General features: G+C 42.3%; 1 protein-coding gene across 1 annotated transcript in view; it reads right to left on the reverse strand.

The window, feature by feature from the left end:
* Window positions 1-9,324: 9,324 nt before the first annotated feature.
* The window catches only part of LOC117822680 (SH3 domain-binding protein 5-like), an 18,004-nt gene continuing 13,996 nt past the window's right edge, over window positions 9,325-13,332 (reverse strand). Inside the window, exons 4-5 of the mRNA XM_034697528.1 lie at window positions 11,902-12,336; window positions 9,325-10,075 (exon numbers count right to left, since the gene is read on the reverse strand). Of these exons, the coding sequence (XP_034553419.1) occupies window positions 9,834-10,075; window positions 11,902-12,336 (677 nt within the window). The 3' untranslated portion in view covers window positions 9,325-9,833. The remainder of the gene's footprint in view (window positions 10,076-11,901; window positions 12,337-13,332) is intronic.

Genomic DNA, 13,332 nt, shown 5'->3' on the forward strand with positions numbered 1-13,332 from the left:
CACAGACATGACTCTGTAGTAGAAGTCACTGCATTATAAATAGACATGACTCTGTAGTGGAAGTCACTGCATTAAACACAGTCATGACTCTGTAGTAGAAGTCACTGCATTATAAATAGACATGACTCTGTAGTGGAAGTCACTGCATTAAACACAGACATGACTCTGTAGTGGAAGTCACTGCATTATAAACAGACATGACTGTAGTGGAAGTCACTGCATTAAAAACAGACATGACTCTGTAGTGGAAGTCACTGCATTAAAAACAGACATGACTCTGTAGTGGAAGTCACTGCATTAATAACAGACATGACTCTGTAGTGGAAGTCACTGCATTAATAACAGACATGACTCTGTAGTGGAAGTCACTGCATTTAACACAGACATGACTCTGTAGTGGAAGTCACTGCATTAAACACAGACATGACTCTGTAGTGGAAGTCACTGCATTAAAAACAGACATGACTCTGTAGTGGAAGTCACTGCATTAAACACAGACATGACTCTGTAGTGGAAGTCACTGCATTAAACACAGACATGACTCTGTAGTGGAAGTCACTGCATTAAACACAGACATGACTGTGTAGTGGAAGTCACTGCATTAAACACAGACATGACTCTGTAGTGGAAGTCACTGCATTAAAAACAGACATGACTCTGTAGTGGAAGTCACTGCATTAAACACAGACATGACTCTGTAGTGGAAGTCACTGCATTAAAAACAGACATGACTCTGTAGTGGAAGTCACTGCATTAAAACAGACATGACTCTGTAGTGGAAGTCACTGCATTAAAAACAGACATGACTCTGTAGTGGAAGTCACTGCATTAAAAACAGACATGACTCTGTAGTGGAAGTCACTGCATTAAAACAGACATGACTCTGTAGTGGAAGTCACTGCATTAAACACAGACATGACTCTGTAGTGGAAGTCACTGCATTAAAACAGACATGACTCTGTAGTGGAAGTCACTGCATTAAAAACAGACATGACTCTGTAGTGGAAGTCACTGCATTATAACAGACATGACTCTGTAGTGGAAGTCACTGCATTAAACACAGACATGACTGTAGTGGAAAGTCACTGCATTAAAAACAGACATGACTCTGTAGTGGAAGTCACTGCATTAAAACAGACATGACTCTGTAGTGGAAGTCACTGCATTAAAAACAGACATGACTCTGTAGTGGAAGTCACTGCATTAAACACAGACATGACTCTGTAGTGGAAGTCACTGCATTAAACAGACATGACTCTGTAGTGGAAGTCACTGCTTAAACACAGACATGACTCTGTAGTGGAAGTCACTGCATTAAAAACAGACATGACTCTGTAGTGGAAGTCACTGCATTAAAAACAGACATGACTCTGTATGGAAGTCACTGCATTATAAACAGACATGACTCTGTAGTGGAAGTCACTGCATTAAAAAACAGACATGATTCTGTAGTGGAAGTCACGGCATTAAAAAACAGACATGACTCTGTAGTGGAAGTCACTGCATAAAACAGACATGACTCTGTAGTGGAAGTCACTGCATTAAAAAACAGACATGACTCTGTAGTGGAAGTCAATGCTTAAAAACAAGACATGACTCTGTAGTGGAAGTCACTGCATTAAAACAGACATGACTCTGTAGTGAGATTCACTGCATTAAAAACAGACATGACTCTGTATGGAAAGTCACTGCATTAAAACAGCATGACTCTGTATAGAGTCACTGCATTAAAACAGACATGACTCTGTAGTGGAAGTCACTGCATTAAAAACAGACATGACTCTGTAGTGGAAGTCACTGCATTAAAAACAGACATGACTCTGTAGTGGAAGTCACTGCATTAAAAACAGACATGACTCTGTAGTGGAAGTCACTGCATTAAAAACAGACATGACTCTGTAGTGGAAGTCACTGCATTATAAACAGACATGACTCTGTAGTGGAAAGTCACTGCATTAAAAACAGACATGACTCTGTAGTGGAAGTCACTGCATTAAAAACAGACATGACTCTGTAGTGGAAGTCACTGCATTAAAAACAGACATGACTCTGTAGTGGAAGTCACTGCATTAAAAACAGACATGACTCTGTAGTGGAAGTCACTGCATTAAAAACAGACATGACTCTGTAGTGGAAGTCACTGCATTAAAAACAGACATGACTGTAGTGGAAGTCACTGCATTAAAAACAGACATGACTCTGTAGTGGAAGTCACTGCATTAAAAACAGACATGACTCTGTAGTGGAAAGTCACTGCATTAAAAACAGACATGACTCTGTAGGTGGAAGTCACTGCATTAACAAAGACATGACTTGTAGTGGAAGTCACTAGCATTAAACACAGACATGACTCTGTAGTGGAAGTCACTGCATTAAAAACAGACATGACTCTGTAGTGGAAGTCACTGCATTAAAACAGACATGACTCTGTAGTGGAAGTCACTGCATTAAAACAGACATGACTCTGTAAGTGGAAGTCCACTGCATTAAAAACAGACATGACTCTGTAGTGGAAGTCACTGCATTAAAACAGACATGACTCTGTAGTGGAAAGTCACTGCATTAAAACAGACATGACTCTGTAGTGGAAGTCACTGCATTAAAAACAGACATGACTACTGTAGTGGAAGGTCACTGCATTAAAAACAGACATGACTCTGTAGTGGAAGTCACTGCATTAAAACAGACATGACTCTGTAGTGGAAGCACTGCATTAAAACAGACCATGACTCTGTAGTGGAAGTCACTGCATTAAAAACAGACATGACTCTGTAGTGGAAGTCACTGCATTAAAAACAGACATGACTCTGTAGTGGAAGTCACTGCATTAAAAACAGACATGACTCTGTACCGGAAGTCACTGCATTAAAACAGACATGACTCTGTAGTGGAAGTCACTGCATTAAAAACAGCCATGACTCTGTAGTGGAAGTCACTGCATTAAAACAGACATGACTCTGTAGTGGAAGTCACTGCATTAAAACAGACATGACTCTGTAGTGGAAAGTCACTGCATTAAAAACAGACATGACTGTAGTGGAAGTCACTGCATTAAAAACAGACATGACTCTGTAGTGGAAGTCACTGCATTAAAAACAGACATGACTCTGTAGTGGAAGTCACTGCATTAAAAACAGACATGACTCTGTAGTGGAAGTCACTGCATTAAAAACAGACATGACTCTGTAGTGGAAGTCACTGCATTAAAAACAGACATGACTCTGTAGTGGAAGTCACTGCATTAAAAACAGACATGACTCTGTAGTGGAAGTCACTGCATTAAAAACAGCATGACTCTGTAGTGGAAGTCACTGCATTAAAAACAGACATGACTCTGTAGTGGAAGTCACTGCATTAAAAACAGACATGACTCGTAGTGGAAGTCACTGCATTAAACACAGACATGACTCTGTAGTGGAAGTCACTGCATTAAACACAGACATGACTCTGTAGGGGAAGTCACTGCAATGAAAACATACATGACTCTGTAGTGGAAGTTCACTGCATTAAAAACAGACCATGACTCTGGTAGTGGAAGTCACTGCATTAAAAAACAGACATGACCTCTGTAGTTGGAAGTCCTGCATTAAAACAGACATGACTCGTGACCTGGAGGCACGGCATTAAAACAAGACATGAACTCTGTAGTGGCAGATCACTGCATTAAAAAAAAGACAGGACTCTGTAAGTGGAAGTCACTGCATTAAAAACAGACATGAAACTCTGTAGTGGAAGTCACGGCAATTAAAAAACAGACATGACTCGGTAGTGGAAGTCACTGCATTAAAAACAGACATGACTCGTAGTGGAAGTCACTGCATTAAACAGACATGACTCTGTAGTGGAAGTACTGCATTAAAAACAGACATGCTGTAGTGGAAGTCACTGCATCTTTAGTGGAAGTCACTGCATTAATAACAGACATGACTCTTTAGTGGAAGTCACTGCATTATAAACGACATGACTCTGTAGTGGAAGTCACTGCATTAAAAACAGACATGACTCTGTAGAGGAAGTCACTGCATTAAAAACGACATGACTCTGTAGAGAAGTCACTGCATTAAAAACAGACTTGACTCTGTAGTGGAGTCACTGCTATTAACAGACATGACTCTGTAGTGGAAGTCACTGCATTAAAAACAGACATGACTCTGTAGTGGAAGTCACTGCATTATAAACAGACATGACTCTGTAGTGGAAGTCACTGCATTAAACAGACATGACTCTGTAGTGGAAGTCACTGCATTAAACAGACAGACTCTGTAGTGGAAGTCACTGCATTAAAAACAGACATGACTCTGTAGTGGAAGTCACTGCATTAAACACAGACATGACTCTGTAGTGGAAGTCACTGCAGTAAACAGACATGACTCTTTAGTGGAAGTCACTGCATTAAACCAGACATGACTGTAGTGGAAGTCACTGCATTAAAACACATGACTCTGTAGTGGAAGTCACTGCATTAAACACAGACATGACTGTAGTGGAAGTCACTGCATTAACACAGACATGACTGGCCTCTGTAGTGGAAGTCACTGCATTAAAACACAGGACTCTTGTAGTGGAAGTCACTGCATTAAAAAACATCCCAACTTTTTGGAATTGGGTTTGTATTAATTTTTAAGCAGTTTGAAGTTTGTGTATTTGTGTGACTCACTGATGAAGCATAAAGGTTAACCTGGTGTCAGAATCCTTCGATGTCAACAACACTGACAAGAAGAAAAAATGCTGAAGGTTGATTTAAGCGTGTGAAAAGAAGACGGTCATGGGAAGAACTATGAAAGGAAAGTCTGTGTGAGCGAACGAGAGAAGCATGTTTCTAAGAAACAACATACAGCTTATTGAATCAGCCGTCACACAGCACGTGTGGAGAAGATGAATCCTGGAAATCAAACATGTTTAGTTTTTCTTGGAGCAGAAATAGTTTGAAATAGTGGATTATTAGTGGAAGTGCATTGATAACTTTAACTTGGTCACTCTTCATTAAGTCCTAAACAGTTAAAGGTTTTAATTTATAACATTTTTGTATTGTTTTGCATCTAAAAAGCCTAAATCATTTCCTAATTTGTATATTTTTATAACAAAAGCAGCTGAAACTGTTGGAAATCCAGCTTTTGTTGAGGACTATTTTAGCAATGGATGAATCTACATATATGGGAATCATCATGTATGTTTGTTCTGTCAGGATTAGGGCAAACAAAAGATAAAGGCCCCAAAATGTAGACTTAAATAAACACAAACATACTAAATCAAATTCACAGAAGACGAGGGGAAGACGAGGGGAAGACTCAGGGAGAGACAGTCACACAATGAACTGACAAGAAAGAAGGCCACACAGAGACTAAATACACAGGAGGTAATGAGACACAGGTGTGACAAGAGACAGGTGAAAGTAATCAGGGTGCAATCAGAGAAGGGACACACACATAAGGAACACAACATGAAACAAGAGAAGAATAAACTTCACTAAAGCAGCTCATGCTGATTCCTCAGAATAAACTTCTGTGTTTATGTTTTCATGTTTTCAGTCGTCTTTCCATAATGAGGGAAATATGATGAACTAATATTAAACACTTTAGTCTTTGGACTCAGAGTCTAACCTGAAAAGACTGATTCCAATAAAGACGAAGACAAAAACAAAACCAGCTTTCATCCTCAGAACTTAGAGAGAGATGATATAGACTAACCTTTCCAGGACATGTTTGTGTTGGACAGTGTTTTCCTCTGCATTGGGAAAATGTGACAATCATTAGAGTCAATTAAGGTCATCTACAGATGTGTCGGATACGAGTTGATGTTGATGCAATTTAAATGTTTTTGGATTGAAGGCTTATTGGCTAACAGGCTTTTCATGATCTTATTAATCACTGAGCAAAACACCAGGTTTCATTTTAAAGGGTTTCTTAGAACCGTCTCTTCGTGGCGCTCTGAAGTTAGAGCCAATTTATGAGCGTGCACGACATCTGAACGTTCGTTAAATCATCACCACTTACTTCAATAACAGACTGTTAGTGCTCAGGATGTAAACAAGATTAAATTCAACACGCTGACAGGAGACCCTGGACCCTGTATGTTTCACCAAATGAGGATGAAGATATATTCAACAGGCTATGGAATAATAACATTAATTTTTCTGCTGTTACCATCAGGCGCTATTATTATAATTAAATGTTTGCATACAGTTGTGTTCAAGTAAACACTTTTATCATTCATGATAAATTTGGGTCAGATCAGAGTTTTAAAGCAGGTTCCAAAAAAAACACTTCATGGCAAATTGTACAAATTCGAGGGCTCACCCTGGCCGCACCGTTTGAGCTTAGTACAGATTTTAATAACTTGTCATCACTCAGAGTGTCTTCTATCTGTCACCAATTTGAAAATGGATAGGTGGAGACACACTGGGAGGAGTTAATTCTCAACGAACACTCATTTTTCTAAATATATTAAAAAAGGCGAATGTTAGGGTGTGGCACCAAAAGGGCTTTTTTTTAAAAGATCTCATCAAGTCATGTAAACATACCAAAATTGAATTTGAATGAGGTGTTCAGGAGCTGTTTTGCCACATCTATCTCTGTAACCCCTTTCAAATTTTTGTGAGTTTTTTGGGGCCTAGCTACCAAAAATGCAATTAATTGAGAGGTGCAACAATTAAGAGCTGACCAACTACAAACAATATGCAAATTCTGCATTTTCTGATTTATGTTTACAGTTTTTAAAAATAGTCCCAGAGCTCTCCTTCTTCTCTGAGCTCTGTGGTTCACACACCTTTAAAAAGAAACTAATGTCTCAACTTGAGACCCTGCTTGCGTCTCATCACCACCGCTCCAGGTTGAACTTTCTTTGGAGAGAGTCACTAACCTAAAGTTTCTCTCACCTGCTCCTTCAATCATATTAAGGGACAGGATCCAAGATGAAAATGCCCGTAGCCTTTTGCTGCTAACGGTAGCTCATGGTTTTACTCCCCTTACGGTCTACGGTGTCACAAGCAGAAGCAAAACTCTGTTCTGTGGGTTGATTTGACATGACGTGTGTTTGCCTGTAGCGTTGCACTGGTATCCAAGTTAATAACCATTGTCAAAGGGTTTAGACCAAGCTGGCAACCTCCGGTCTAAAAATATGATGCTAATGCGGAAGTGCTAAAAACTGATCCGCTTGAGGCTGGCTCTGGAAAGTACGCAGAAACCACATACACACCAATTCAAAGAGACGATCTTTACAGCAGAAATAACATGGTTTTACAGCCTGGTTCAAAAGACGAGGTAGTCTGGATAGCTCATTTCTTGATCGGCACACACTGTACGGGGTGAATTTGAGATTGCAAGTCTTCCAATGAGAGGAACAGCTGACTTGATTGACAGGCGGGAACACTGTAGCTGTTAGCGAGGAGGCTCAAAGCCCGCCTCTTTACGTCACACTCGCATCGACAGCAGTTATGTTGAGTTCAGCATTTCCAATATGGCTGCCGCCGACGATTGGCTTCAAAACAGCGATTCAGAAACAGATGGTGACATCACGAGACTGCGTCCATTATTTATAGTCTATGGTTTAGACCAGGGGTGTCCAAACTTTTTTCAAAGAGGGCCACATATGATGTTGTCAGAATACCTCAGGGCCGTGGCTCCTACTGAGACTTAGGAATCCCAAAAGTTATATATGAACTAGGTAGTCCTCAGTTCTCCACAAGCCATGTACACACGAGCAAACATTATCTTCTTCTGGAGGAAAATGTTTCTCATTCGGGTCGGGCAATGTGGGAAAAGTATTGTATCATTATTTTCTATGGCAGGATCATGATCTAGATTTCATCACACTTCTTTTTTATGTGGTTTTTAAGACCTTTCTGACATGCAGGCAACATTTTAAGAACAAAATAATTATTTTCCTGAGTTCTGAACATTTTTTATTCACCAAATTTTGCCTTTTCTGCACAATTTCATAATTTGATCTTGTCTTGTTTATCTCTAAAATCTCTAAAAGTAGTATGGGAGGTAGAACCTTCAGTTATCAGGCCCCTCTCCTTTGGAATCATCTACCAGTCAGGGTCCGGGAGGCAGACACCCTCTCCACTTTTAAGAGTAGACTTAAAACTTTCCTTTTTGATAAAGCTTATAGTTAAGCTGGATCAGGCTTGGACCAGCTTTTGTCATGCTGCTATAGGCCTAGACTGCCGGGGGAACTGGCACACTGACACACTGGGATCCTAGCTCACCTTCTTCCCCCCAACCCCTTCATCACTTACTTTAACTCTGCCTGTCCCATTAAAGTTACTAACCATAGACCTTTCTGGAGTCCCTGAGCTCCCTTGTCTCGTAGATTCCTCTGAGCTGCCGTAGACGTCCTCCTGCTGCGGACGATCTGGACTCCAGCTGATACAGACGTTCTGGACTCCAGCGGCAACAGCTTCTACGACTCGTCTCATCACTATCACCTCTCTCTCTTACTCCCCTCTATCTGTCTTTCCAGACCCAACTCAGTCGAGGCATGATGGCTGTCTAACATGAGTCTGGTTCTGCCTGAGGTTTCTGCCTGTTAAAGGAAGTTTGTCCTCACCACTGTAACTAGCTAAATACTGCGATGTGCAATGCTCATGGTGGATTAAGGTGGGGTCAGACTGAGTCTTACCCTGTCTTGGTGTTGGGTCTCTGTTCATAATTTGACATAGTGTGGTCTAGACCTCCTATGTTTGTAAAAGCGTCTTGAGATAACGTTTGTTGTGATTTGGCGCTATACAAATAAAGATTGATTGATTGATTGATTGATCTTGTGTCCTCTTTTGTGTCTTCTGAAGTTTTAGTGTTCATCAAGAACATTTTCACATCATGATAAAAACATTAATTTGAAAACTTGTCAACTTTAAGAGTTCTTGTGTTTCTTCTTTATTGCCGCCTTGCAGAATTCCCAGAGCTTTGCCTTTAGACAGGCAGTCCATATGAAGCTTTTTGAGACGTTTCTGGATTGACTTAAGTTTTGTTTGTAGAAAGAAACTGTGATTAATTTCTTTGCTATAAATAACACAATTTAAGATGGAAACTTGGGGCCATAAATAAATGGACCTGGGGCCTCAATTGGCCCCCGGGCCGTACTTTGGACACCCCTGGTTTAGACCAATCAGAATCAAGCATGTTACACAACAGGAAGATCAGTAATGTCTTAATAAATGAACCAAGCTAGCTTTGCTGCATCAACCTGCAATGTGACTTTTATTTTGAAGGGCACACTTTGTTTTTAAATGTCTGTATTCATCTCCTGAGCATTTCTCTAACTGCTCTCAGAGGATAAACATTCAAACATCGGTCATATATCAGACACACAGGACACACAGCAGAGAGTTCAGACACCAATCGTTTATTTATTACGTTCATTTAACTCCACGTGTGACTTTATTTCTCAGAACTGTTGAAAGAAGCATTTAACAGTCATCAACTCTCAACTCTTTACACCATTTTTTAAACAGACACCACAAATGTCCTCCAAATGGTCGTTCACAGGCTGCGAGTGTTCTCTTGTGATGAAAGCTTTTTGAGCTTTTAGTGAAAAAACAATAAAATTAAACGAACATTATCCGACCGTCTCTCCCCTCCATCCTCGCCTCCTCCCCGCAGCGCTCTTTGTTTCTCAGGCGTGAGAGTCCTCAGGTTGCAGCGCCCTTCAGAGGGAGAACGGGGGAGACACACCGCCGCTGAGACGTACGAACACTTTATATACAAAGACGATGACATTCAGAGTCTCTGTGCGAGCGTGGAGACATGAAGTGCAAGTTGTAGCTTATAAACAGCTTTGAAGAGTTTCTCTCAGAGAGTTCAAAATCCCTCCATCAAGTCCTCCGTGTGTCCTCAGACTCCTTTGACTAACACCACGGCGTGCTGCCCCGCCTCGCTCTTCTCCGTGTTTTTGGCGTTGTCGGTGCGCTGGCGACGCAGGTTCAGGAAGCTGAAGCGTGACTCCAGGCTGAAGCTCTTCTTGGTGCTGGAGGTGGAGGTGGAGGTGGAGGCGGAGCTGCTGTTCATGTTGTTGTTTGTGGCGTTCGCAGCGGGGGCGTTGTCCAGATCTCCCTCTGCACCTTCTGCCCGGTCACCTGCAGGACAAAAACAAGGGCAGAGATGTTTTAATCATGGGGGGAGACTTCAGGAAGAAGGGCTTCAATTATTCAGGACTAAGTTCTCTGGGGTCAGATACAAGTCAAAGACACAGAGAGTACTTCTTTCATAAAGGATGAGAGCTGACACAGAACAAAACCTGAACCTGGGACTACTTTTCTTTATAACGCAGTTTCATGTTGGTTGCTCTCTTAAAAAAAGTGCAGGAAACAAGACAACTTTGACAAGTATCAGAACGCAGAACGAATCAGGACCTCCGGACAGCTGGAGTCATGTGACCGAGGTTTCCCCCGCTGTAATCCCTGAATCAAGGATCCTCCTCCTCCTCCTCTCCTCATCCATGTTGTCTTTCTGGTCCTCTGAAAACCTCTGACCTGTTGACTCCAGGCCTGGCTCCGCTCATCATGACTTTGGTTTGTTGTTGTAGTTAAGTGAAATACGATCTGGTGATAACACAGAGTGTTTTATTCTGAAAATTAACTAAATGTTTTCATTTTGTTTTGGTGAAACCTGACTTCCTGTCCCGCTCCATCTGCTCTGTTGAGATTGATGCGTCGTGCTCCGGCATCCGGGAACAAATAGAAGTCTTGTGTATCTGATCCGGAGGACTCCGACCTGCCGGATCAGAGACGCAGCTGGAACGCAACGGAGCGGATCCAGTGGAAGTTAACACATTGACTAGAATAGAAACCGATCAGATCCGGTGCTGTGACTGATTAGAGACGGAGTAAGGCTGATAAACACGGCTGAAGTTGTCAGTGACACTTCTTTGAGGCTGTATTTTTAATATTATGTACATTTGTACACTTAATAAATCAGTTTCATGTGTAATAAACTGAGTTTCTCCATTTGTATTTGGCATTCAGGCGATCAGTAAGAGCTGAAACCATCAGACCGTGTTGAGCTTGTTGTCATTTAAGAATTCCTTCTTTCCACAGGTTTCCACTGAGCAGAATAATCTACAGAGGTTTCCTCATCTCAAAAACAAACAGAGCTGATGATTCAAACTATAAAAACATCAAATAAATACTGTCAGGTTAAAAACTGGTGCACCTGGGCCCCAGTTTGCAGAGGCTTTCGTTGCTGGTTCAACTCCCACTCTCCATGTCTTCGCCCACTCTGTCCTCCCCAGATATCCTCTCCAATAAAGGCGACAATGCCCACAAGTCTAACCTCAAAGTTGCATAAACTGCATCTGCAAACTGTGAGGCACATCCATCCCTCCACTGACACACAAACAAAAACAATCCAATGTTGAGGATTAAGAGTTGGACTGAAACACACTCCTCCCTGCTGAGGTGTGACAAAACTCTCTCCTGCAGGATCTGCACACACCGGGCCCCCTCAGGTGGAGCTGTCTCTCTGACTAATAGTCTCATCAGGAGGAGCAGGTGTGAGTCGAGCAGGTAGCAGGAGATCGTACGTCTCTCCCAGAATAGATTCTAAAACATCATCCATCTCACTTCCCCTGTTTCCCCCACGCCTCCTTTCTTCCCCTTTTCTCTCACCCTAACACTCCTTCATAGATATACAAGCTGAATGACCTTATTCTCTTTTACAAGCTTGTGTTAATCCTGGTTTTACATTCAATGCATTAAAGGGGAACTTCCTCATTTTGAATGAAACCACAGGACTCTAAAACAAACTGTCTGCTGGTGGCTGTATTTCTACATTTATCTTCAAATGCTTCACCTCCTCTGCCTAAAGTCCAGACCCCCTTCAACAGAGTCTACATTTCTATGAATAATCTATAAATAGAGACCAATCATGAAAAAATAGAACCCCCATATTTCCTGTTACCCACCTCTCTCCAGGTCACACTCCGGTGAGGACGCTCCGCTGCACTCACTGCGAGGCCCGAGCACGGGAGAGATGAGGCCGAAGTCCGACAGCGACACGGTGCTGGGGAGGTCCAGACTGCAGGGCCGGGAGGGAGGACTAGGGGAGGAGGAGGAGGAGGAGGGAGTGGGTGAGGGAGAGGCAGAGGAGGACGTGCAAGAGGAGGAAGAAGAGGAGGAGGAGGAGGAGGACCCGGCGAAGGGGGAGGGCGACAGGAGCTCCTGAGGACTGCTGGGAGACGAACCCAGACTGCAGGTGGAGCGGGTCTCTGAGTCCTCCTCAGACATGATGCTGCTGCTGCCACACGCCTCGTCATCGAAACACACGGACGCCACTGCAGGAGGAAGAAGAGGAGAGATGTGAGGAGGGAGCTGACATGTTTTTGAGCTTGAGAAAGAAGCTGGAGGTAGATACAGTTAGCGTGTGTTTGAGCTGGAGACAGTCAGACACACTCTCCTCACTTTAAGTATGTTGCATGATATCTAACTTTAGGCGCTTTGTATCAACTGTGTCCCATCCTCCAAGACTCAAGCAACTGTGAAATCAGGGAGACAGACAAGCTCTCACTCTCTGTGTGTTTTCTAAACCAAGAGCACTGACGTCAGTGTCGCTGCTGAAGAGTCTTACTCTGTGTCACGAGTGCTTCCTGTTTGAATAACAGTGATGAAGGAGCTCCAGAGCCTTCAAGCCCTTCACATGAGGACTGTTTTTATTCTCTCACATAGAACCCACACTGTCTCTGCTTTAAAGGAAGTATATGACCTAATTCAAATCCAGCTCAGCTTCGGCCTACAGAGTCTACATCTACATATTTTATATTTCTGATATTTGAATTGTTTTAATCTTAAATTATTCTTCAAACATTGTTTATTTCATTCTATTTGTTGGCCGTCATAACGTTTTCATCTTCCTTTATTTTCCTCCTCTGGATCAGGCTTTGACCAGCTATTAGTTACGCTGCTATAGGCTTAGACTGCCGGGGGAACTGGCACATTGACACACTGGGATCCTGTCTCCTCCCCCCTCCCCCATCTCTTACTTTAACTCTCCCTGTCCCATTAAAGTTACTAACCAAAGACCTTTCATTTTTTTCTTTAAAATCTCTGACACTCTCAACATACAGGCCTGCTCATCGTACCTAAAGTCTCTAAAAGTAGTATGGGAGGTAGAGCCTTCAGTTATCAGGCCCCTCTCCTTTGGAATCATCTACCAGTCAGGGTCCGGGAGGCAGACACCCTCTCTACTTTTAAGAGTAGGCTTCAAACTTTCCTTTTTGATAAAGCTTATAGTTAGAGCTGGATCAGGCTTGGACCAGGTCTTAGTTATGCTGCTATAGGCTTAGACTGACACACTGGGATCCTGTCTTTCCCTCTCTCTCCTCTCTCTGCTTGTCTCA

Source organism: Notolabrus celidotus, chromosome 12 (genome assembly GCF_009762535.1).
Source record: "Notolabrus celidotus isolate fNotCel1 chromosome 12, fNotCel1.pri, whole genome shotgun sequence".
Classification (NCBI taxonomy): domain Eukaryota; kingdom Metazoa; phylum Chordata; class Actinopteri; order Labriformes; family Labridae; genus Notolabrus; species Notolabrus celidotus.